The 27566-nt window shown below is 36.4% G+C and overlaps 1 protein-coding gene across 2 annotated transcripts in view; it reads left to right on the forward strand.

Moving 5' to 3' along the window:
- sptbn1 (spectrin, beta, non-erythrocytic 1) overlaps positions 1-26933 on the forward strand; it is a 271534-nt gene extending 244601 nt beyond the window's left edge. For both annotated transcript variants that reach the window (XM_028820329.2, XM_028820331.2), the window contains 10 exons: positions 1030-1274; positions 4445-4583; positions 4973-5057; positions 9462-9658; positions 9847-9959; positions 10556-10619; positions 15845-16065; positions 19828-20001; positions 21933-21975; positions 26171-26933. In XM_028820329.2, the coding sequence (XP_028676162.1) occupies positions 1030-1274; positions 4445-4583; positions 4973-5057; positions 9462-9658; positions 9847-9959; positions 10556-10619; positions 15845-16065; positions 19828-20001; positions 21933-21975; positions 26171-26386 (1497 nt within the window). In that variant the 3' untranslated portion in view covers positions 26387-26933. The remainder of the gene's footprint in view (positions 1-1029; positions 1275-4444; positions 4584-4972; positions 5058-9461; positions 9659-9846; positions 9960-10555; positions 10620-15844; positions 16066-19827; positions 20002-21932; positions 21976-26170) is intronic.
- Positions 26934-27566: the final 633 nt, after the last annotated feature.

Below are 27566 nucleotides of genomic sequence, written 5' to 3' on the forward strand. Positions count from 1 at the left end.
CTTAATGTAACAGTTTATTTTTAATCTAAAAACCTGACACACTTTGCGTCTATAATCTTGGACATTGTCACTCTGACTTGTGTATATTTTATGCAACAAGTTTAAAGAAAGGCATAGACTTGAATTGTGCCAAACAAAAAGGTCTGCATTGCAGTATTAGAACATGTAACAGCAATTGATTTTCCACATACAGTTGCCATAGTAAGGCTTATAATTTTGTAAATGATAAAATTATATTTCTGAGTGACAGTTTCTACACCTGTTTTCTTGAAGTATGTATATAACAAAACTTATGACCATTTTGAACATTTCCTTGCATTGTTAATAGTACTAGGGTGTTGTACCGTGTTAGCCATTATGAATGCAGTGAGAAGTCGAGCAAAATCATTTTACTTGACTTCTCACTACTTGCATTGTTAATGTAATATACGCAGTGTTATCTTGGATTAAAGTCACGTGATACACATATTAATGAAAAGTTTTTACTTTGGGATTGTCTCTCTATAAAAAAAATGAATATTTTAGATTTTTAGAGAGTATAGACAATGCTAAATTTATGTTTTTAAATATTTCCTTCATTTTCATTACAGGAAGTTAGAAACACAATGATGTACTTTATTCCCATTGAATGTCAGTCATTCCTAGTTCTCATATTCACTATGGCTCTTTTGCATTCTCCTGTTGTTTGCTTAAAGGAGAGCAGTCTTGTATTTTATTTGTGCTACAACATTTAACATCACAGAATTATTCCCGATCATTGAGAAATGTCCACATTAAAGTCTGTCCTTTTTTTTTTGGTAATAATCTTTTGTTTGAATTGCATAATACATTGTAATTGATCCATTCCCGTCCTGCTAGAGGCTGTAGTAAATGCATATGCTTTTAATCTCTCATGACATTGAGAGATTAAAAGCTATGGCTGGAGGAAATTTTTTCTATGCTGGGGGTATGCTGCATCTGAAGTTAATAACTTGTAAAAATAGCATTTTGTTTACAATTTCTAAAGACTTTTCTTTGCTCAATCTCTAGGTGAGACAGTTGCAGGAGGATGCTGCCCGTCTCCAGGCTGCTTATGCTGGAGATAAGGCGGAGGATATCCAAAAGAGAGAGAATGAAGTGCTTGAAACATGGAAAGCTCTGCTAGACTCTTGTGAAGCTCGTAGAGTACGTCTTCTGGACACAGGAGACAAGTTCCGCTTTTTCAGCATGGTTCGTGACTTAATGCTTTGGATGGAGGATGTTATTCGTCTGATTGAGGCACAGGAAAAACCAAGGTATGTGTAAGAGAATGGTATAAATTAAGAATATCTGTATTGCTTCTACAAAAATACCAGTGACTAGTATACATTAGAATCTATGCTAAAATATGAAAATAAGCAATTATTTATACTTGCATACAGTACTAGGGTGTTGTACCACATTAGCCTTTATGGATGTAGTGAGAAGTTGAGTAAAATGACACCTTTTATTGGCTAACTAGAAAGATTACAATATGCAATCTTTCGAGGCAACTTAGGCACCTTCTTCAGGCAAAATGTAATACAGAAACTGTATAGAAATACAGGGAACTCCACACTAGGACAAATAACATTGGAAAACCTTTAAGTGAGACATCTTAAATGTAAAAAAATAATTGACCTCTTCAGGCTAAGATTCATTTAGCAAGTGAGGAGAACAATATATAGGCAAAATCTTTGGATAAGATAACTGTTCAACAAAGTCTTACAAAGTTTTTGGTGAGTTTTTCAAAACAATGTCGATCTTGTAGTCGTGTTGTGTGGGACAGTCCAAGAGATGCAAACAATCCTCATAACTGGCTATAAAACTCTCATCTCTATTTACACCACGTTGTAATGTTTTAAATTTTAGCATGGGGTTTAATTTCCCATTCTTTTCTCTCTTGCTGTGTTTTGAAGTTACCCATAAGCACTGGGACTTTAAAGTCCCTCTCAGTGTCCATGACTGTTGAAGTGAGCTGCTATAGGAACATCTCTGTTGCCATGTTTAATGTGTGTCTATATAAGCACAGAGAACTCCAGTTTCTGTATTACATTTTGCCTGAAGAAGGGGCCTGAGTTGCCTCGAAAGCTTGCATATTGTAATCTTTCTAGTTAGCCAATAAAAGGTGTAATTTTGCTTAACTTCTCATTACTTGCATATAGTAATCTTGGCAACATTTCTTAACAGAGGTGATCCTTTGTCATTAATGCCTGGTTTAGGATATTCAAAGCATCAGTCAAAACCTGTAGTGAAAGATAGCTAAATGATAATGTTTCTTAATGCATAATTTACTGTGCATTGTAATATTTGAAACTATATACAGTATTCTCAACAGTAAATGAAATCTGCAATTTACAGAAAAGTAATGGTACCATGAAAGATAGTATGAAACAGTATTGCATAAGAAGCATTAGGCCAGACTTAAAAGAAAAGATGTGGAGAGGCATATGTATAAAGTTTTTATCTTTTTAATGATCAATTATTCTTAGTGAGACTCCATGGGCTCTGTTTTATAGGATAGTTTTACCACAGTTATTTAAAACATACATGTAAAGAGTTCTAGAATTGTACCTTAAAGTTATTTGAGCAGCATAGTGGTTGCAGCCTTGAAGCTTCAGGGACCCTGGTTTAATTCCTGGTGAAGTTTATAAAATTTTAGGTTTCATCCATTGTTTGTGGAGGTATTTATCAAACAGATCCCACGCAGTGTAGCACAGTGACACAATGGTAGCACTGCTGCCTTGCAGTTAGGAGACCAGGCTTCACATCTCCGGTCCTCCCTGCATGGAGTTTACGTGTTCAACCTGTGTCAGTGTGGGTTTCCTCTGGGTGCACCAGTTTCTTCCCATTGTTCAAAGACATGCAGGTTAGGTGAATTGGTCCCGGTGTGTGTTTGCACTGTGACGGCCTTGTGCTCCGTGCTAGCTGTGATAAACCCAAGCCCCAACCACAACCCCTAGTCTGGATAAAGCAGGTTAGAAAATGACATGAGATGCCATGCACATGCATGCTTGGCAAACTGACTAGTAGAGACTGGCCTAATGGACCTGAGTTGGAGCCATGTCAGGTGATCTGGAGTAATATCTTGGAACAGTTCCTGTTGATGGTGGTAAAGACTTGAGACTCAGTACTTCAATGGAAAAGTCAGTTCAGAAAAACAGATCTATGGATAAAGCAATTACATAAGAAGTGCTATCTATAAATGTAATCAGGATATAACTACCAGGAAAAAGAGAATAAAGTTACGGTAATAATCATTCTTACTAGAAAAGTTGTGGTAAAGAACAAAAAATGATTTTGATTTCATCCCCTCTGTTCTAGCCATATGATGTGTGCACAAGGTGTGGGCACTGCTTTACCCTAAAGTTTCCCACACGTCTATGAAGTGGCAAGCAGATGCGTTTAAGATTGCAAAGGAGAAAACCGAAACATTTTGAAATGACCTTTTTTCGGGCACTTTGTTTCTTTCTCTGTGCTCACTCTTCTCCTTAACAACCCTGAAATGGTGCCTCTAACATATAGTACCTTTCACTGGCCCCAAGCAATCAAACTCAGCCCTCTCCAAGAATGCTAAGTAGTTCATGTTCAGTTTAACTTGAATGATTTATTCAGTCATTTTCATAATATGCCCTTCTTCTGTATATTTACATCTGTTCCCTAATATGCCACTAAGGCCCCGATCCCTTTCAAAAGGAAGTAGCCCTGACATGCAGTCTTCTAGCTGTTGTCCTGTCTTTGCTATAGAATGAAAAATGGCAATCTAGCCGCATGTGTATAAAATACTGTATGCATATGATTAGCACTGCTGCCTTGTATAGTAGATACCTGATGCCTGTATTCAGTTCTTTGCCTTACTGTACATTTTACTCTTATCTAAGTAGGGTTTCCTTTCGATATCCTGGTTTTGTTCCCCTTGTACATTTGTGTGTGCTCGATTACTTGGTGACTGTTTTCTCCAGGGGTCTTTGTGAGTTGAATGTGTATGAGTGTCCTTGTCTTCCATCCAGATTTGCGCCCGATTCTGCCAGCAAATGCTCTGATTGCCAATACCTCTGTAGGGGAAATTAAATAATTTCTCTTTGTGGATGGTGAGACACTGTATTAGTCGCATTGTGCTTTTCACAGAGTGCATACATCTGAAAGTGCTCTTAAGGTAAATGTGACTGTTTTCATCTGATGGCAGCACAGTGGTTAGTGTGGCCCCAGAGACAGGGGTTTGAATTCTGCCCTGGACATTGTATGTGTGAAACCTTCACATTTTTGTTTATCTGAGTGTATTTTCTCTGTGGACCAGTGGTTTTTTTTTTCTTACAACCTCAAGAATGAAAGGAAATATTTTTCAGCAAAGAGAATTTAAGCAGAAATATAATTTACAGCCAAAGAAATGTCCCTGAAGTAGAATTTATTTATTTTTTTTGCAATTAATTGTTTTTTTTATTTGCAGAGATGTTTCCTCGGTGGAGCTGCTGATGAACAATCACCAGGGTATAAAAGCTGAAATTGATGCCCGAAATGATAGTTTTACTACTTGTATTGAGCTTGGAAAGTCTCTCCTAGCGAGGAAGCACTACGCATCAGAGGAGGTAATTTATTGTTTCCACACAGATGTGCTGCAGCTGAAGTTGCTCTAGTAGGTATTCTGAGGTCTGCTGATTGAGGGAGAAAGTAATTTTGTAAGAAATCACCTTTTAAATATTTCCTGTATTTCCCCAGTCTTAATAAATCTTATGCAGCCTGTCTTTTGTTGTTGTTTATGAGGTCTAAAACACAGACATTTGTCTTGTTCACAAATACAGAGATAAAGTAGTATTTGGTAAAATGATCTGAAAAAAATTAAGTATATGGCTCTGAAGAATTTGTTACAAATAAAAGCAAAAAAAAAATCAGTGATACAGTTTTAGAAGACAATATGGCATATATTGCATTAATAAACTGAGATGTTTATATGTTCTGTATTTCCTGATATTTTCAGATCAAAGAGAAGTTGTTACAGCTAACAGACAAGAGAAAAGATATGATTGACAAGTGGGAGGACAGATGGGAATGGCTCAGACTGAGTGAGTTTGAAAAGGCTTATTCGTTTTCATCTATTGCTCGTTGTAAACTGCATTTATACAAGAACACAGGGACTCCTTCTCCCCCTACTGTACAGATCTAACATTTATATTGTATTGTGCATTCCCCCTAGGGTCTCTTTTATACCCCACACACACACCTCAGAATGGCTGCATGATTTTAAGCAGACAAAATACCTGCTTTTCTGAAAGGGAAAGATATAATGCGTCTGAGCACTGAGTTTACAAATGCAGCGAGTACAAGCTGTTAAGAGAATTCAATACTCCTCATGCAGTAGTGTAAAGATTGTTGACAGGGGACGCAAAATACATTTTAAAAGGAGACGCTAGACTGCAGGCACTGCCTACTGTACTTCAAATCAGTACTAGGTAAAGGGTCTGAAAATTTGTGTCAATGTGATATTTCAGGGTTTTTTGTTTTGTTTTTTTTTAATAAATTTGAAACAAAAAATCTAAAATTGTTTTTTTGCTGTGTTATTCTAGAATATTGAGTGTTGGTTGATGTGGTGAAAAAATTAATTTAAAATATTTCTGCATAAACCTGCAATATAACAAAATATCAAAAAAGTGAAGGGTCGTTGAATACTTTCTGAATTCACTCAAATTGAACATGTAAACCTTATTAAACACATTGTAAAGTACAGCAGTTTCACATCTGGTTAAAATAAACAAATAATGCCAATACAGTTGTTATGAATGAGATAAGAGATATGGCCAGTCATGGCTGAATGGAGGAATTGTATACCCTGGGACTTTAAAGATGCAGTTTTCCTTTTGTTTAGCAGGATTGCAGTTTCAGCTTGCTTCACCCTGATTTATCAGTAAATAAAGGATAAGCATAAAGAATTGTCTAAGAGCTACTATGTCAGAGCTGTCTGACATATTTAAATGTATGCATTATGCATTTATTTATCCGTATTATTCATCTGGTTTCTCTTTAGCAGTTGTAGGGTAGCCTTGCTCACAATTGCATGAGCCGTTGTCGAATACTGAATATTAGCCGGAAACAATACAATTTACAATTTTTTGAATGACACCTGATTAATGATGAAAGTACACCAACTAAAGGTAAACAACAAACCTGTAAGATTGTATCTTTCTGAACAGTGGTCACAACAGGCAAGTTGGGGATAAACCGATAAAATTAAGAAGTGCCGAGTACAGAGATAAGCCCAAATTGCTGACCGATGTCTTTTTAAAACTGAAATTAAGGTGATAAAAATATAAATATATATATAAAATTCTTTTTGTGTTTGAAACGGAAATTACATATGACCATGCGATATGGAAATTATGTATAAAACGGAAATTACATATGACCACGCGATATGGAAATTATGTATGACCACAGAACATATTATAATAGAGGAACTAATCACTTCATTTGTGGATGCCATTTTTATATCGTCTTTACAAATTGTTATTATTTATGTGAGAGTTATTTTACTGATATTAAAAGGAAGTAAACACAAACACGCCGAGAAGTCTTATTTCTTCATCCACGTGACTGTTGCGGAAACTGCCACATTGTAACTTTTTTTTAGTTGGCAGTACTTGATTTTTTTAGTTGGCAGTACTTGATAGTAGAAGAGATGAGGAAAACAGCTTTGCGTCTTTCTACTTTTTAACTGCGCTGAGCTGTAAACAACGGGTCGGGCACCGTCCTCTCTTCTCGCACTGTTTGACACTTCAAGTGCCCCGTCGGCTCCTGGGAGAGTGGAAATCTTTGCGAATGAGTGTAATCACCGACATCGAAGCAGGACTCTATTTGTCCCTTAAGGTGAGTTCAGCTCACTAAAACCCCGCAACATTCAAGGTTTCTGTTGTGATCAATTATTTTAAGAAGATGGAGAGTTTACATCTAAGAAAATGTACAGACCTCTTCATGTAAAGTGTTGGACTTGGGAATCGTTTGGACCTTCTTCCCGTTAAGTACGGAAGGGCAGCATCCACATTTATCAGAATTATTTTTCTCTTAAATCACAGGCACATAGTGCAAGGTTGTCAGACAGAAATTTGGACGATCACATAGAAAATGTAATTTCTATACCACCGCGGTCATGTTGCGCCTTTCAAAACGGATCTACTACCGCCAGATGATCCAAATACATTTTAGCTGCTGTTAGTAATACTTACGTGTTGTGTTATAGCGCCTTTAAAATGTAGTTTACCCCAAACCACTCCAGTAGTGCTCAATGTATCTTTACTTTTTAAAATGTTAATGTTTTACTGTTTAATAACTTATTGACTACATTTTATTTTTTTCCCTTGCACTCAGTGAGCGAAGCCACTGGGTAATCAACTAGTTTAAAATATTAAAAAGGCAAAAAGTCACAATTAGCAATAACATACCTCCGTTTATTGCTTGTACCACTAACCATGCCCTGTAGGCATGTTCACACTGAACCCTATAGATTGAACCTATGAGGTTGAGCCCTGTGATCTCAAGCTATTAACAGCCAGGATTATTATCATTCTCTTACTTACGTTTCAACAGTTTGAAGTAGTTACAACTGTTGAAACTAGCAAGGACACCCAATTCAGATCTGTGCTTTTTTAAAATATAATTATTCAATTTACCCTGATTCACATATCATTAAATGATTGCTTCACAGATTCTGGCACATTTGTGCTTAAGAGACATAACAGAAATGGCTTCATTCTGCCGATTTGATGCTCGAAGAATGGGATATCCAGTCATTCATTTTCTGTACATGTGTTTTCTGTAAATGTTGAATCCATTCATGGTAGCACTGGGTGTGATACAGAAACTGGTTCAGGACAGGTGGCCAGTTAACCTGCAACTTCCATACACATACATTCACTTAAAATGGCCAATTTAGAATGATATTTAGCCTATCATGCATGTCTTAGACAAATGACAAGAATATGTGGTACCAAAAGAAAAATTATATTAACAGAGAGAACATGCAGACTCTGCACAAAGAAAAGTGACCTGGCTGAATACAAAAGGATTATCTATTGCTGAGCCCTGCTTCCCACTGAATGAAGACGGGTAACTGAAGTAACTTGCAGCCCCCACTCAAGATTTAGTAGTCGACTTGCCAACAGTAATATTCTTCCAATAAGCAGACATTATTATGTTTTTTTAAAAAGTACCAAAACAATTAGCTTGTTCTATAAAGCAATAGTTTTGGGAGATACTGTGTTTATTTCTTTTATTAAAACTGTCATTATTAAATTACCATATTGGTAGGTGTTTATTGCACATTCAGTTTAGGTTTATGTGATGTTTCTTTTTAGTGTAACTGTTTTGTGAGTTAAGGCCAAATATTGCACCTAAGGGAATTTTTTATTCAGTGATTTTACACTACTGCCTGTTTGTTTTTAACATGAACAGACTGTCAAATTATCAGAACATATACGCCAATCCAAGGTTTTGACATGCTGGTGAGCCATTTAATGATCTTTGCAACTGTCAGCACATTGCAAGACACAAAACTATTTTATTCTCAACCTCAGTACAATAAGCCTTGAAGGGAAAACATTAAAACAAATTAACAGCTGGCCAACTTAGCATTGTCATTTAGTTTTTATTTTTTTAATATTCTGTTTTAATAACTTCCTTATAGTTTCCTCAGACTCTGATGCCTGCCTGTCCTTGACAGTTTCCTTAGGATTCCTATATCTTCTTCTTCTTTCGGCTGCTCCCTTTAGGGGTTGCCACAGCGGATTATCTTCTTCCACATCTTTCTGTCCTCTGCATCTTGCTCTGTTACACCCATCACCTGTATGTCTTCTCTCACCACCTCCATAAACTTTTACTTAGGCCTTCCTCTTTTCCTCTTCCCTGGCAGCCCTTAGCATCCTTTCCTACATCAGGACAGTTATTCTGAGACCCGATCTTAGATTTTGTTATTTTCCATGTAGCCTGTTGTACAATGCTAGATGAAAACAATTCTAGTGTAGATCAAAGAATGTTGCTATTCATGTTTCCTGTTACTATCATTTGTAGATCCTTCCATTTATCCTTTTGTTTAAAAAGCCATTTAATTTAATTTCATACTTGCGTAGCAGCTTCAGGATGAGCATAGTAAGTTAAGCTTTTGAATTTACTAATGGCTGAGTTTTCATGTATAACAATCCTGTTTTGTGTTAAAATTGAAGGCTTTTGTCATGGAAGCTGCTTAATCAACTGGATTACTTATATGACTTGAATATTTTGTTTTAAGTACTTTAGCAATTAGCATTTACTTTCACTTTTGCTCGTCAGTTTTCTGCAGTGTATTTTATTGATAATATGGTGCATCTTGCATCCACAACAGGCTGTTACTGATCATGCATATAATATTAACTAAAACATAATATCCATGTCACCAGAGATACATAATATATTAAGAAAAAATTATTTCAATGCTTCTTTAGTTTTGGAGGTACACCAGTTCTCTCGGGACGCTGGTGTTGCAGAGGCTTGGCTTTTGGGACAGGAACCTTACCTGTCCAGCAGAGAGATGGGGCAAAGTGTGGATGAAGTAGAGAAGCTGATTAAAAGACATGAGGCATTTGAAAAGTCTGCAGCAACGTGGGAAGAAAGGTTCTCTGCTCTGGAGAGACTTACAACGGTAAGTTCTCAAGATAGAATTGGACTTTCACATTTTAAAAGTTGTTAGGTTTTGTTTAAGCTTAATATCTTAATAGTTGAGAAACAGAAATACAAGAGAGTAACCCTAAAGTTTTTTTGTTACTTGATTTAATTGCTTCCACAAATTTTCTTCCATTTAATTGAATTTTTTGCATTATGATTTTACAGCTAGAATTATTGGAGGTTCGAAGACAACAAGAAGAGGAAGAGAGGAGACGGCAACCACCATCTCCAGAGCCCCTGCCACAGCCTGCAGAGGACTCGGAGTCTCCACAACAGTGGTATGTGCCTCTTCATATATTTCGCAATGAGTGTTTTACTGAAACAAAGAAAAATAAATTATTTTGCATTGGTATGGTGCCACCAGTTTAAGGGCAATAGCCATGTCACCTATTAAAGAGGGAGGCTTAAATATAATAAAAATGACTTGTTCTATCTTATGACCAGAGAGATGGACGAACCAACCGCAAACTAAACACGCTTATAAAGAAATTGGTCACACAATCAGCTCTTACATTTGCCTTTATACTATTAATTTGACTACTAAATGTGTCCTTAGTTTGTGGTGGATATCTGGGCACAGAATATCCAGTCAAAACAGTACTATCACTTCTCTAATTTCATTAAGGATGCTCAGTGTCATAAATGAGTTGAACATGTTTTAAGAAACTATTGGGAGTAAATATAATTATTTTAAAGTTGCTGTAGCTAGCTGCATATATATCAAAAGGTGCCATTTTGTGTTTAAAAAAATGTTTTTTTTTTTGAAGTGGATAATTGTTCTTTTCTATTTCCTTATGAAAAAATGACCATTTTATTTGGTATTTAAAATATATTTGTACAAATGAATAATGACTTGCTGTTTCTGTTTCCACAGGGATGGAAAAGAAGGAGAACAGATCTCTCAGAATGGATTGCCGTCAGACCAGGAATCTCCACGGGTTAGTTACCGCTCCCAAACCTACCAAAACTACAAAAGTTTTCAAAGCAGACGAACTGGCACTGAGCGGCCCCGGTCTGGACTCTAACATGTGGTTATTTTTATAAGAATGTGTTCATTTAATGAGGCTTCATTTCGTTCATTTTTTTTTTCTTACCAAAACCATTTATTTTGAGTTTTTGGTGTTTTGTTTATGTTTTTGTATTGTTGAGGACAACATTTCCTTACTAATCAGTGACTGGGAGTTATGGGCCTGAGAACATAGCCCTTTTAAATTTCCACCACAATTGTCACTTTCTCGGAAGGTGTTTTTGTTGAATTATTGCTAAGCTTCAGTTTTAATTTTATCCAGAAGATGTTTTGTTGAATTAATCCTAGTCTACAAAATTACATTTCAATCATGCGTATTTATTACTAAATGTAAAATGAAATAACATTTATCAAATTAATTTATTTTGATGACTCACAATAAGTTACATCTACACCAATTTAAAAAAAAAAAAACTTTTTTAATGTTTATAAGTATTCAAATGGTTATTAATTTGCAGTTCTCTTCTTTATCATCACCTGTTGCTCTTTGGTTTAATCAGAACTTTTATCTCTTTATATTCTTAAACGTGTGTGACAGTATTATGTGGATGACTTGTGGTATAGTGTGAATGTAGTTTGATTTTCCAGGAGTGCTGCTAAAAAGTTGAATTCGATAAGCTGAGAAAGGAAAGTTTTAAAACTGTATATGTTGATGCTTCAGAGATGGAACTCGTGTTTTTTTTTTTTTTTAATTTATTTCCTAAAATGCATAAATTGATGGATTTAATGTTCATCAGGTAGGAGAAGAAAAAAATGCAGATGAACACATACAAGGATACAAAATACTATTTACAAATACTCTGTATATATTTTCTGCATGTTTATCATTTTCTTTCATTTTATAGCATTTCCATGACAAGGTACAACTTGGCTACATACTGAACTGCACAAACCCTGACTTGTTAGGTGCTTTAAAGGAGTATTTATGTAACAGGGTTCTGTCAGCCTCATTTCCTGCACATGTCCAGTTTGGTTGCTTGTTGTATTTGGCTCATCTTATCACATTTGATTTTTTTTTGTTCGTTATTGGCCTTACTGAATGGTGCTACCAAAAAAAAAGTCGGTGTTGAGGAGATAAAAGAAGAAAGCTTTTCAAGAAAACTGTAAGTGTAGATTAGATGCTCAAAAGAGAGTGCTTTGGATTCTTAAAAATATTGTCACTTGACTTTCAGTCTTACTAGTTTTCTGAACTGATATACAGTACATCCAATACACATGGGTTTCATATTTATTTGGGAAGTAAACACAACTGGTACTAAACTGTTTAGCTGGAGACGCCGTATATGTTGGTAAAGGGAAAACATTTTAAAATACCTACAAATTGATTGAATCCATCAGAAACAACTAGGTCTATAGTTTTAATATTATGATATAGGACTCTTATCCACTAAACCCAACAATTTACATTAATGGTACATTATTTTCAAAAACAATATTTTATAATAAGTTATTCAGAATTTTGTCTCTTTTTCTGTTCTATCTGATTCAGAACATTTTCATCAGAAGTCGAGTGTGTGCTTCTGTATTTCCAGTTAATAAGAGAAGCAAAATTTTAGCATTACACAAAGGAATTTTGTCTGCAACTAACTGTCAAACCACACTCAAAAAAAAAAAAACTGGTAAAGAATTTGTAAAACCAAACTTCATAGCCCAGGTTGCTCCTTAGTACTGTTTTTGGAGAAAGTTGTACATTTTTGCTCTAAACTTGCAGATATGTAGTTATGTATAGAAATCAAATACATTTTCATAATTGGACTGCACAGTTTCCTACAGTAACATTAAACTTTACAGGGGAGGTACACAGATTGCATGCTTGCAGTGCCATCTGGAGGATGAGTATGAAACTACAGTAGTCTGCATTTGTTCTGAAGGCTAAAAACTGAACTTCAGAATCAATCTCACTATCTTACATCTTGTACTCTGGCCTGTTGTGTATTCTATGCTCTATACTTGTAAATGATGGCATAAAAAAAGATTAATAATTAAACCAAATACTGTTGCTTTCTTCCATTATTTTATTTTTACATTCTTGTCATTCCAGTGTTCATTTGTTCTATTTTAATTTTCACTTCTTATTAAAAGGCTAGTAGTAACTTAATCTTTTAAATCTGAAAAATAATTCAGAATATGACTCACTTTCTGGTGATGAACACCCAAAAATAAGCTTTTATTTTAAAATACATTTATTTACATGAACCTATAAAGTATTTTGTCTGCTTTTCACTCATTATTTTAAATTAATATCTGTTAGTCCATTTCATGCATCTTTTTTCAGCATTCCTTGTCATCCCTAAAGAAATGCTTTTGTGTCAAGGCTTTTTTGGGAACCTTGAGGATTTTTCTTTCTAGCGTGTACATTTTTGTTTTAATTTAATATTTTGTGGTTAACACCACTCTTTGATTTAGATCTGATTTTTAATTATTAAATATTTGTTTTAGCCATTTTCACTTTTATTTGGCCCTGGTTGTCCCAAAACTAATATCTTTATTCAAAGGCATGTTTAATCTGGACAAAATACTTTTAGGTTCGCAAAATAAAAATTATGTCATGCAGTTAAAAATTGCCTTGTCTTAATTTTATTTTACTTTATGGAATTTGCAGTGTTTGTTTTTTACTGTTTTTATTTTACCATACATCACTACATTTTGTTGTTGATTTTGAAAATCATGAAGATAATCTAAGGATATCATTTTACATACTAAAATTATATCTAACAATCTTAAAAATAAATTTAAAGAAAATTGATTCCACTCCATGTTCATCTGTTTTGTCATGTATGTTGTGCTCACCTAACATTTTTCATTATTTCTGTTCACTGTAGTATTAAGCCTTGTCAGCATGATTTCCGCATGTCTGATTTATTTGTTCTTTAACAGTATTTGATGCAAAGGTTGTTCATGTTGATTTCAATTTAACCGTGTGTCCTTAACTTTGCTAATTCCAGCAGTTTCACCATGACCAGTACTGTACTTCATAGTCAATTCATCTGACACCATTCATTTGGCTGTATTGTACCGTACATGTAACTACATGCACTGCTTTGCTTATCAAACATAATAACACAAAGATGAATATTTCTTCATTTTCTACTTTTAGCCATTTACTTAAAATCTAACATATAAGTCAATTACTTTAACAATGTAAAGAAAACCTATAACTGAACTCACTTAATTAATTTTTCTCTTCATGAGATATTTAATAGGTTTTTGCAAAAAAAAGCTTATATTAAACAATCAGTTGCTGTGAATAAAATGAGAAATCCTGTTCAAAGGAGTGACTGAGGGTTGCTGAGATCACTAGAATTTCTTGAGGCACAGCAAACAATTTAGAAATAGGCTGATGTCAGCAAGTCTCTAAATCTGACAAAATAAATCTTTACACTAATCCAAAATAGTCGCTCTTCTAGGAGCTAATCATCTGTTGTGCTTACTGCAATATAAATGTAGTTTTGCACATCGATATCCAAAAGTTTATCTGCTCAAAATAAATTAACCTGTCGTTGCTAAATAATCCAACTAACCTGCTGTGCCCCCTAAGTCTCCCAATTTGGGGTATGCAGTATTGTTGGTTTCCCCTAAACATGGTAACATCTTTATATCCTCTCACCTTGATGACTGGAAATCATGCGAGTCAAGATCCTCTTTCTGAGAGTCTAAAGCTGTAGGAACTCCAGTATGACTTTGTTTTTGGTTGAATCCGTGACTTTGGAAGACTTCACCAGTTTGACCTGTCCAAGCTGTCTGAAACTTGAGGTGTTCCCCATGTGCAGTCAGTCTCATCATACGGCCACCACCAACCTGATCCAAAAGAAAACGATGGGCGAGGCCATGGTTCTTTCTATGTACTGGGGTAATTAGATGTGTCAGACTTCAGTGGCTGTGGTGTCTTCCTTTGTGTATATTTTAACAGAAAATTACATTTGCTGACTATTTTTTAATATACTTTATTGTGACATAAACTTTAGCTAACACTTTTCTGAAGCTAACTGGTGGGGGTGGTTGAATTAAATGCATGTAAAGATTGTCAGTTTTGCATGTTTAATGATTTTAATTTCTAAATTTTACCAGATATGTCAAAGATTGATTTTGTTGTTTGTTGCACTACGTCCATGGATAACTCTTGTCCATCCATGTACAATCAACTGCAAAAACTAATTGATATGCATGATTTGTGTTTCTAATGCATTTCATCCAGTGCAAAAATTGTACCTTTTTGTTAAATGTTACATTTCTGGATAAACAACAAAAACTTTCAAATTGGCAGTAGTTTTGTCTCTGTGGTGTACTGGTGCAAAATCCATCTATTTTATCACGAAAAATCAGGTGCAAATTCTGCACTGCCATAAATGCTTTTAAGCCGGCCTTTTACTGAAATTAATCGCTGAAACATAAAACTGGGGAGGCTCCATTAAAATTAATGGATCTTATCAGTTCCAGTGTTCAGTGTGATTAACTTTGGCTGGGAAGAAGGTATAATTGTTAAATAAATCCAAAATTTAACAATTAGAGGCTGATGTAATGGTAGCATTTTTTTAGGCGGCAGTGTTACAATTTTAGTGGGGAGAGGGTGGGAAGTTTGGTGAACATATAACTTCTTTATTCCCTCCCTTAGCCAGTTTAGAATCGACCATAATATGCTATTCTTGAAAAAATGTTTTGATTGCAGGTTGCTTTTGATTTGTTGCCTGATTCCAGATGGGGATTAGGTAAATGTGGTTAAAAATCAGTCAATAGTATTCATTCTTGTTAATGATCATAAAAAAAAGCTGAAATAAGGCATTAAAGAACTCTGCAGTGTATTTCCATTGGAATGTATGAACTTTAGTGATTTTTGATGAAGTATTTTTAAATTAACAATAAGGACCTTTGAAATATTCATTTTATAAATTATTTGAGGGATATTTTTGTTCGCCCAGCTATATAGAAGAAAAAAAATTGTGAACATTTTAATTAAGAGTCAGTGCCTTATTCAGAATTTTTTTAACTTCATTTTATTTTAGACAATGTTTTGTATTGACAAAATGTGAATACACAGCCTCTGGTCCAAACGAGCATGATTTTGATAAAAAGTTGTGGATTTTGGTGCAAACAATAATAACTGCAGTTGTTGACCCTCTTATTCGTTATCCATTTTAGGGGATAGATACAGTTAATGCCAGTGAAAATGTGAATGGAGTTGCTGAACAAAGAACAAGTTCTAAAGAGCCCAGTCCAATCCCCTCCCCAACATCGGACCGCAAAATAAAACAAGCAGCCACTCTACCAGCTAAGTCTCAAGACTCCACATCTGCGCCGATAGAAGGATTCCTACATCGTAAACATGAGTTTGAGGGACACAATAAAAAGGCATCAAGCAGGTAAAACTTAGTAATGCTTACTATTATTATACTGTTGATTTTCTGACAGATCTACTCAGCTGAGAACCTGAAGCCATCTCTGGTGGCAGCAAGGTAGAATGCAGTCTACTACGCACACATGTCCAGAAATAACAATCATATTGGAAAAAATGCCCCAATAAATGTATAAGAAAATATTTAAATACATGATTAAAAAAAAGTAGTTTGAAGAAACACCAAAGTGAGCAGAATACACATCTGTGTCTGTAATGTGTGGAAGTGCAGGAACAAAATTTTAAATTCTAAGCAATGTGGGTCATAATATTTAAGTATTGTGTTAAAAGGGCTTGCTCTATCAGCTGACATACATTTAAAGAAGAATAATCTAATGTAAAATGTTGGAAAATGTAAAATATATTAGAAAGATAATGGAGAAGTACCATACATACTCACGTATAAGTCAGGTCTTGAAACACGAAAAATTGATCATAAGATCAGACCCCAACTTATACGCCTGTTCAAAAATGCAATAATTTTTTTTTTTTTTTTTTTTTTTTACCATCTTCTTGCTTCCTCCAATCTCGTACCAGTTACTCAGATACAGCGAATTTTGTTGCAGCAGTGCAGTTACTGATTTCTTTCACCACTTCAATGACTTTTAATTTAAAACCAGCTTCATATTTTCTTCTGATCGAACGCTCCATCATAGATAAGGGATGCTCTTATGATAAAGGTGTATGAGAGTGTGAGATACACAAAACGCTGCAAACGTCATTTCAGAATAATTCGGGTATTACCGTGTGGTCACATAGGCACAATATGTAGAAAAAAAGGCAGTGTGCTCCGTGGTTCCTCTCTCAGGTGATCGTTGTCATAATCTCAATAGCGTGAGTATTCTGCATTTGACTTATACGACTGACATTATAAAATACTGGAAATTATACAGTAAAAATCAAGCCCTGACTTTACCTGCTGGAGAACTTAAATGCGAGTATATACAGTAGTTGTAGTTCTATAGTCAAACAATGAAGCAATCAGACCAGGAGATAAAGAGCCTTTAGAGGAAAAACGGGTAATTGGTCCTGGGCAGTGATGTCTAAGCAGTGCTCCAAAATATAACAACCTCAAAGTGACAAAGCAGAATTTAAAATCCAAAATTCTTAGTCAAAAATAAAAGAAGGTGTCCAAACAACTACTGGAATTTCTTTTCCTAATCACTGCTATCTGAAGATCATTTTCTTTTTTTGTTTATTTAAATCAATCGGTTTGAACATCATATGATGCACACCACTGTCTTGAATGATGCAGGTGCAATGTGCCGACATGTACAACAAACTAAACAGTCACTCTGACCTTGAAACTTACATGTAGTAATATATTATTATAATCTTAAATCCTCAATGTGAATTATTATGTATTGTTCACACTTTCGCTATGTAGGTACGGAGTCATTGATAGGTCAGTGAATGCCTCAGCAGGGTTTTTAAGATATGGGTCTTGTGATGCACTTTACTTTACAACCCGTGGACTCTCCAGAACTCATGATTTGGCATCCTGAGCTCATTCCACATTCACTCTGCTTCAGCTCTAACTGACTTGTGTTTGCCAGTAGCCTACTATGCAGCCTGAAGTAAGATGCTGGAAAATAAGTGGTGATCCTGGCAAATATAAAAGCTTTTTTTTAGCACAGTTATTATGCAAGGCCAATACCTTATTTATAATATAACATCCAACCATTTTCAAACCTGCTTATTTCTGGGACAGGGTCGCTGAGAACCAGTGCACCAAATAACATTGCATTCAGTGAGTGGAAAAATCCTATCTTACCCTCTTATGTAATTCTTTTTCTTTTTGGGAGTTACCTGCATACAGCAATATACAGGTTTTTGCTGTGAAGGCATTCATTTCAGTTTTTGATATATTAACATTATACCTTAGGAGAGTAATTTCAAGTACTATTTGAATATTACATAAACAGGGTTCTCCTCTTTTTGTCTTGCACCCAGGAATGCCTCTCAGCCATCCTTTGAAGACTTTTAATAAGTTTGTCCCTTTCTTAGATAAGTTTATCTTACATAATTAGGGCTTCAGGTCCTTCTCATGGTAAGTGGCGGCATGGCCACGTGTCATGGCTGACAGGAAAAGACCAGCTGCACTGGCACGTGGCATTACTGACAGAAAACCAACCACAGCGACATCTGAGGTCAATGAAGCACATTGCACAAGAGCACTGATTTATTTTAATCGCAAACACAAGTCATATGCTCGGAGCTGAAAAGACAAGTCATATACACCATTAGGGCACATAGAAGGTGGCAGCACCCTGAACAAAGTAACCTGCAGTGCTGTGTTTCATAAGAGGCGCATGAAACACTTTTCTCCGAGGACCAGAGATCCGAGTGTTTCCTACTCTCTACATGAAATGGAAGTGTGCATTAACACCAGAGGCACACTGCCATTACACTACTATAGTGGCTAGCTAATAAATAAAATATGCTAAGTATGCTTGAAAATTGTATGGATTTATTGGAGCAGCTGCATTGAGGCCATACAAGTTACTTGCGTTTCCAACCACTTGTCACTCACTGGCTCTCTAAACATGTTTTAAACAGTGGATCAGCTCATTATGAAGTAGCAAATTGCTTAGCACATAACAAAAAGTTTGATTTTGACTAGTGTGAGGAGATTCATGCCCTTTCATCATGCAAATCCTTGTTAAGAAATAAAGCACCAGAAATAACTGAAACATATGGAAGTTCTAGTGTCAGTTTTATATAACGAACTATGTTTGTTGGAATCTGATGGAACCCAAATATCTTTGTAAGAGCTGCAATGCTTAGAATTTTAATAGTATTGTCCTATAAAATGATATCACTGTGTCCTGTGCCACTCCAGTGCCTTTGGCTTTAGCAACCCCTCTACAGGTATTTGTTTTTCTTCCTTTTGCATAATTTTTGCAACATTACTATTGCATAAACATACATGATTGATTCTTTCACAGTCCTCCAGGGTGTACTGCTGGGCTTGCGTACCATTGCGGCCATTACTTTAACTGTAGTATAAAGGCCTCGTCTAGCCAGGAATATGCTGTAAATAGGTTTATTTCTTTCTTTATGTATATATTTATTTAGTTTGGACTGGTTCTGTAATGGGTAGTTTTTCTGTGCAGACTGCTGTAGCGCTGCAAGGATCAGTAAAGTATTTATCTTGCTATTCCCACTTGGGTTTGTTTTTCCCAATTAGTAATAATGACTAAAACTTGATATGTGATGTCTGCAAAAATATCAAAATCTACACATTTCCTGGAGTATGTACAATAAATGAGATTAAAAATATTTACCGTATAGGAACTGAAGTCTGTATTTGCAAGTCATTTTAACATTTCTTTTTGCAATTACTCCAAAGTGACTAGGGATTCAATAAAATGTTAAACTGTTACATTATTCAATAAAAGTTTGTCTTGCATTCTAATGTCTATATTTGCAATGTTAAAATTAACTGCATAAATTTTAGTAAGTTTGAATCCCAGTCTGATTTGCATGTTGTTTAGTATCTATGGGGATTTCACTTTCTTTCCATGTCCCAAAAATCTGAGGGCTTCTGTAATTTGTCATCCGTATGAGTGAAGGTAACCTGGTAATGAGACTGGCACCCGTTTCAGGTTTGGTTCCTGCTTTCTGCCTTATTCTGTACTCTGATCTGGAGTTTATAAAATGGATGGATGAATATTCCGACAATGATGTGTATTTTATGTTGATCTTTTTTTTTTTTTTATTATTTTAGGTCCTGGCATAATGTGTACTGTGTGATAAACAATTCAGAAATGGGCTTTTATAAAGATGCGAAAAACGCCAGTCAAGGCATTCCATACCACGCAGAGATTCCAGTCAGCCTGAAGGAGGCAGTGTGTGAGGTGGCAGTAGATTACAAAAAGAAAAAACATGTATTTAAATTAAGGTAAGCTGGCAAAAGAGTACTCCTTAGTATGACTTCACTGGTGTTAAAACAAGTACAAGGGTAATGTAAAGTGCCAACTGGAAATGTTCTGTTATATAGCACAAGATTTGTATAATATGAAATAGTAAATAAAAAGTCTGTTTTGCCATAGGATTTTTACCTCATCTGATTTAATATGCCTCAGTTTTTCAAACGTTATATCTGACGTTTTCTTTTATATCACTTTGTTATTCAGATGCTCGATCTTTGGCAAGATATTCACACATTTTGACTGTAAACATACTTCATTCATTTTTTTGTTTGTTTAAGGTTAGGATTGAGCTGCAAAATGTGATTTCATTTGTAATAGTATAACAGTCACCACTCAGGTCGTCAGAAAATAAAGGTGAAAAAATGATGAATTTATCCTATTCTGTAATCCTGGGCAACTTCTTAAAAAATCTTATTGATATTTTCATTTGTGCATCGTTTTGCTTGGGTATCATGTACAAAATTTTAAAATTCCAGACAACACCGTTAAGTCCTGTTGGTGAGCTGGTCTATCCAGGCCACCTGATACTCAACAACACCCAGGAAATGCCCAGTAGCTCCCAGATGAGCTGAGATCTGTAATTGCACCAGCATGTCCTGAATCTTCATCCAGTCAGTCACTGCCCTGTACAGCTCCCATGGGAGACACCAAGGAATTCTAACTGTATATTCAAAACACCTCAACTGGTTCATAATCTCCAGATGCATTGGTGTTCTGCTCCAAGTTCTGACCATATTGCTAAGCACCTCATCCTGTCACAGTGAGGCTGTGTAGGAACCACATGTTGGTTGTCTGGACTAGGAATCTTGTTGTTTCAATCTTAACTCAAAGCTCTTGACCATAGGGCAGGATGGCAGTGTCAACTGACTAATAAACTAATAAAAAAGCTTTGCCTGAGGACTTATCTTCCACTTCACTGCCAAGCTCTAGTATAGTATCTGTAATACTGCTGCCAAGCTATAGTTCAACTTCATGGTCACCATTTCTCTCACAACCCTCCTAGGATTGTTGTTCTTCTTCATTCGGTTGCTCCCATTAGGGGTTGCCACAGCAGATCATCTTCTTCCATATCTTTCTGTCCTCTGCGTCTTGTTCTGTTACACCCATCACCTGCATGTCCTTGGATTGTGATCTTGGGATAATGGAGGGTGAGAGTTGTGTGATCCTTCAGCTATACTGTTTGAAGATGCATGCTACAGCAAGTGCTACCAATGGCACACTGGCTTAAGTGGTATGGATCAATAAAGAACAATCCATTAGTGACCCTCATGCTAGTCTTGGTTTAATCAAAGAGAACAGGGATACCGAGATCACTCCTTCAGGCCGCTCTGTGAATGGATTTTATAGGAGAGTGCCTGGTGCCAGGATGACCCATGGAGCCTGATCAGGATCTTTCCATAAACCGTTGCTCAGAGCAACCCTGGAGTATCTCTACCTATGGGGTGAATGACGAGGGTCACATGCAGTTCCAGTCAGATGTAACGTGGGTCATATACTGTACTGGCATACTGGATCTTGGCAGTGGAAAACTGGCTCTTGTGGCTTGCAACAAGAGAACAGAACTCATCTGGAGGAAGTAAATTTAGTAATAAATGAATAAAATGATCTTAGCTACGTGGCCATTTGCTTGGATAGAGAAACATCCCTATTATGTAGCTGTTTTTTTGGCAAAAAATCATTTTGCATGGTAAACAATTAATAGATGCTATTTAAAATGGAATGATTGACCTCGAAACAGGAGAATGCCTAGAATGAAAAGTTTCAGGTTGCCTTATCAATTTGCACTATATTGTAAATTAACAGTATGGTCTGTGTACAGCTGCTATAAATGGAGTAATTGTTGGTAATGGCTTTTTTCATGTCCTGCAAACCACAACTTTACTTTTGAATTTTGTTTCAGAATGACAGACGGCAATGAATACCTCTTCCAAGCCAAAGATGATGTAAGTTATACCTTTTTTTTTTTTTTAAACTTGGGGTCATACAGAAAGATGGGCCTGGGGTTATACTAGCACATTTGTGTTTACTCCAAATTAGCCACTAGTTTTTTTTTTTTACAAGATAGATTAAAAGAATATAGATATAAATGCAGAAGGGTAAATAATGATGAATTTTATGAACATACAGACTGATATTTTTGATAAGTCAGATTACCCATCAACCTCTGTTATGTGCAAGCATCTGTTCTGGCATTATGAACAGTGTATATCTTAGGTTGAATGTATCCACTGTGGCTCTTATCCATTTAACTGTCTTGACTTGTCAAATTTATAGACGCAAATGGCCAACATGCTAAAACCGCAAAAATGGCTGTTAACCTGGTGATGAAAATGATGAAGATGATGAATATTTTGCCAGATTTATATAGCACAAGTAATGTTGTTAATGACTAACCATTGTTCAGTTAACTTTAGTTAAGAGTTGAAACTAACTAGTCTTAGGTAAGTTCAATTTGTGTTTTAGAATATAACTGTCTTGTGGCACTGCAGTGCCTGATCTGGACTGCCTTTCAACTAAAGAGACACATGAGGGCAGCATTAAGCTCCATGCACTTCAGATTGTTTCACATCTGAAAACAGAAAAGCAAATGCCTTGACAGGCCTTTTTTTTGGAAGCATTTGCAGTGAAAGGCAGACAAAGTTTATTAAAGATTATACAGGTGCTGGTCATAAAATTAGAATATCATGACAAAGTTGATTTCAGTAATTCCATTCAAAAAGTGAAACTTGTATATTAGATTCATTCATTACACACAGATTGATGGATTTCAAATGTTTATTTCTTTTAATGTTGATGATTATAACTGACAATTAATGAAAGTCCCAAATTCAGTATCTCGGAAAATTAGAATATTGTGAAAAGGTTCAATATTGAAGACACCTGGTGCCACACTCTAATCAGCTAATTAACTCAAAGCACCTGCAAAAGTCTTTAAATGGTCTCTCAGTCTAGTTCTGTAGGCTACACAATCATGGAGAAGACTGCTGACTTGACAGTTGTCCAAAAGACGACCATTGACACCTTGCACAAGGAGGGCAAGACACAAAAGGTCATTGCTAAAGAGGCTGGCTGTTCACAGAGCTCTGTGTCCAAGCACATTAATAGAGAGGCGAAGGGAAGGACAAGATGTGGTAGAAAAAAGTGTACAAGCCATAGGGATAACTGCACTCTGGAGAGGATTGTGAAACAAAACCCATTCAAAAATGTGGGGGAGATTCACAAAGAGTGGACTGCAGCTGGAGTCAGTGCTTCAAGAACCACCACGCACAGACGTATGCAAGACATGGGTTTCAGCTGTCGCATTCCTTGTGTCAAGCCACTCTTGAACAAGAGACAGCGTCAGAAGCGTCTCGCATTTGGACTGCTGCTGAGTGGTCCAAAGTTATGTGCTCTGATGAAAGTAAATTTTGCATTTCCTTTGGAAATCAAGGTCCCAGAGTCTGGAGGAAGAGAGGAGAGGCACAGAATCCACGTTGCGTGAGGTCCAGTGTAAAGTTTCCACAGTCAGTGATGGTTTGGGGTGCCATGTCATCTGCTGGTGTTGGTCCATTGTGTTTTCTGAGGTCCAAGGTCAACGCGGCCGTCTACCAGGAAGTTTTAGAGCACTTCATGCTTCCTGCTGCTGACGAACATTATGGAGATGCAGATTTTATTTTCCAACAGGACCTGGCACCTGCACACAGTGCCAAAACTACTAGTACCTGGTTTAAGGACCATGGTATCCCTGTTCTTGATTGGCCAGCAAACTCGCCTGACCTTAACCCCATAGAAAATCTATGGGGTATTGTGAAGAGGAAGATGTAATACGCCAGACCCAACAATTCAGAAGAGCTGAAGGCCACTATCAGAGCAACATGGGCTCTCATAACACCTGAGCAGTGCCACAGACTGATCGACTCCATGCCACGCCACATTGCTGCAGTAATCCAGGCCAAAGGAGCCCCAACTAAATATTGAGTGCTGTACATGCTCATACTTTTCATGTTCATACCTTTCAGTTGGCCAACATTTCTAAAAATCCTTTTTTTGCATTGGTCTTAATTGATATTCTAATTTTCCGAGATACTGAATTTGGGACTTTCATTAGTTGTCGGTTATAATCATCAACATTAAAAGAAATAAACTTTTGAAATACATCAGTCTGTGTGTAATGAATGAATCTAATATACAAGTTTCACTTTGTGAATGGAATTACTGAAATAAATCAACTTTGTCATGATATTCTAATTTTATGACCAGCACCTGTACACTACCTGGTCAAAAAAAAAGTCGCCACCAAAAAAAAAGGTCACACACTCTGATATTTCGTTGGACCGCCTTTAGCTTTGATTACGGCACGCATTCGCTGTGGCATTGTTTCGATAAGCTTCTGCAATGTCACATGATTTAGTTCCATCCAGTGTTGCATTAATTTTTCACCAAGATCTTGCATTGATGATGGTAGAGTCTGACCGCTGCGCAAAGCCTTCTCCAGCACATCCCAAAGATTCTCAATGGGGTTAAGGTCTGGACTCTGTGGTAGCCAATCCATGTGTGAAAATGATGTATCATGCTCCCTGAACCACTCTTTCACAATTTGAGCCCAATGAATCCTGGCATTGTCATCTTGGAATATGCCCGTGCCATCAGGGAAGAAAAAACCCATTGATGGAATAACCTGGTCATTCAGTATATTCAGGTAGTCAGCTGACCTCATTCTTGGAGCACATACTGTTGCTGAACCTAGACCTGACCAACTGCAGCAACCCCAGATCATAGTACTGCCCCCACAGGCTTGTACAGTAGGCACTAGGCATGATGGGTGCATCACCTCATCTGCCTCTCTTCTTACCCTGATGTGCCCATCACTCTGGAACAGGGTAAATCTGGACTCATCAGACCACATGACCTCCTTCCATTGCTCCAGAGTCCAATCTTTATGCTCCCTAGCAAATTGAAGCCTTTTTTTCCGGTTTGCCTCACTGATTAGTGGTTTTCTTACGGCTACACAGCTGTTCAGTCCCAATCCCTTGAGTTCTCTTCGCATTGTGCGTGTGGAAATGCTCTTACTTTCACTATTAAACATAGACCTGAGTTCTAGTGTTTTTCTTCGATTTGATTTCACCAAACGTTTAAGTGATCGCCGATCACGATCATTCAGGATTTTTTCCGGCCACATTTCTTCCTCGAAGACAATGTGTCCCTACTATCCTTCCAGTTTTTCATAATGCGTTGGACAGTTCTTAACCCAATTTTAGTAGTTTCTACAATCTCCTTAGATGTTTTCTCTGCTTGATGCATGCCAATGATTTGACCCTTCTCAAACAGACTAACATCTTTTCCACGACCACGAGATGTGTCTTTCGACATGGTTGTTTAAGAAATGAGAAGCAATTCATTGCACCAGTTGGGGTTAAATAACTTGTTGCCAGCTGAAAGATAATCGCCCATGCAGTAATTATCCAATAGGAGGCTCGTACCTATTTGCTCAGTTAAATCCAGGTGGCGACTTTTTTTTTTGGCCAGGCAGTGTATAATACTGAGCTGAAATGCAAAAGCAGCACATCAGTAATGCATTGCCACTCAACAAAACGAGCATGGAGCCTGTGAGGTCAGACTGCAGTAATTCCAAACAGTGCTTTTGAGTAATACCAAGACCCAGTCTGTGATATCTTTTTACTAAACATTAAAACAAGTAGTTACACACATCATGGATACATAAAACATTTTCTGAATTGTTTGTTGCTATAAATTATGCAGGGGGGGTCTAATTTTAAGAATTGTCATTAATTTAAACAGAAGAACATAAAATTATTCACTTTCAGCCTTACTAGCGCTTAGTTGATAAGCCATGATATTGAGTGATCTATACTATATAGGTACGCATGATACTCTACCTACCAATGGGTTGTGTTTAATTTTAAGCAATTTTCAGACCCGCAGAATATTTTGTTTGTGTGCATGGGTTCTACCCCATGAAGTATTTAATCAAGTATTTGAGCCAATTAAGTCGTGCAGCGCACAGGCGAGGCTCAAATAACACATGCTGCCTGTCTGGGGATGCCATGCCTGTTGAGATTTTTCTGCTTTTTCTGCTGTGACGGTTTTGTTTGCCAATGGTGGATATCTGTCTAAATATAATTTCCCTAATTTTATTAGGAGGAAATGAATACCTGGATCCAGGCCATCTCATTAGCAATCACTGCTGACAAGTCCGAGGTTTCTCCCAGTAGCCATAGTACTCCAGCCTCCAGTCGTGCCCAGACCTTGCCAGCCTCCATGACCGTGACAAGTGATTCAAGCCCGGGAAAGAGGGAAAAAGACAAGGAGAAAGATAAGGAGAAGAGGTTCAGCCTATTTGGGAAGAAGAAATAACATGCGTTCCTTATACTGCACTTATTCTCTTCCATTTCCAGTAAAATTCCAGCATGCAAGATCAGAATCAGTACATCACACTTTGTGCCTAATGTTCCTCAGTGTGGTTTTAGATGTCATTAATAGAAAGATCTTATTAAAGATGAAGCCGTGAGGTGCGTTGGGCAGCTTCCATTTTAGAACAAATGAAGGCAGGACCAGATTTCTTATGTTGGTTGTTTTTTTTCCTCCTTTTCTTATTTTCTTTGTTCTTAATTTTTGAAAATTGTATGTAGTTTTCAGGATTTGAATATTTAAACATTTCCTCAATTTTGTGAGGCTGTCTTGGGAACAACCTACGTCATTTTGCTGTTCATATGCAAGGCAGCGGTGCTTTTAGATAAAATTCTTTGGTTCTGGAAATATACAGTAACGTGTACAATTCCAAACACACTCATGATATTCCATTTACTAAGGCTGTCTTGACTAATACATGATTCCATCCTTTATAGGCTTTAAAAAGATGTATCCATTTTGCTAATACCTATTAAAAATAAATAAATAAAAATTTAAAAAAAGTCATTCATTTGAATACAATACCAGTACAACCCAGCATCAGCTATTAACCGACCATGCTGGGGCTTTTGTGCGTTATGTTTGACAGTTATGACAGATCATTATGTTTGAAAGGCTAGGATACCAATTTCTAAAAAAAAATGTATTTTATTTTATTTTATTTTTTTTGGCCGTTGTTCCTGGGTTACGTTATATTGTATGTTTCAAATAACTCTAGTAACAAGGTATAAAAACTAGATGTACAATAAACACTTAAAAACATTGATGTTAAGTGGAAAAGTGGAAAAAGCATTTACTGGAAAAAAGTAATGTTATTCAAACGGTTGCTTGCTTGTTGGCTTATAGCACTGCGTGTTATAATTTTTGCTACATTCTCTGCTATTTGATACATAGTGTGCATTTCTCTGTCACTGTAACTATTGTAATGAAGATTTTCATCTGATTGCACAATCAAAATGACATAATAGGAATGATATCCTCGCAAAGACTGGGCCAGTATTCATATAGCACAAGGGCCTGGCTCCAGATGTATGAAACTGCACCTGTAGACTTCTACCCTCTCTGTTAAATATCTGCAATGTCATTAAAATGCTTTTAAAATGTAACAAGAATTACTTATTATTGG

Source organism: Erpetoichthys calabaricus, chromosome 15 (assembly GCF_900747795.2).
Source record: "Erpetoichthys calabaricus chromosome 15, fErpCal1.3, whole genome shotgun sequence".
Lineage (NCBI taxonomy): Eukaryota > Metazoa > Chordata > Cladistia > Polypteriformes > Polypteridae > Erpetoichthys > Erpetoichthys calabaricus.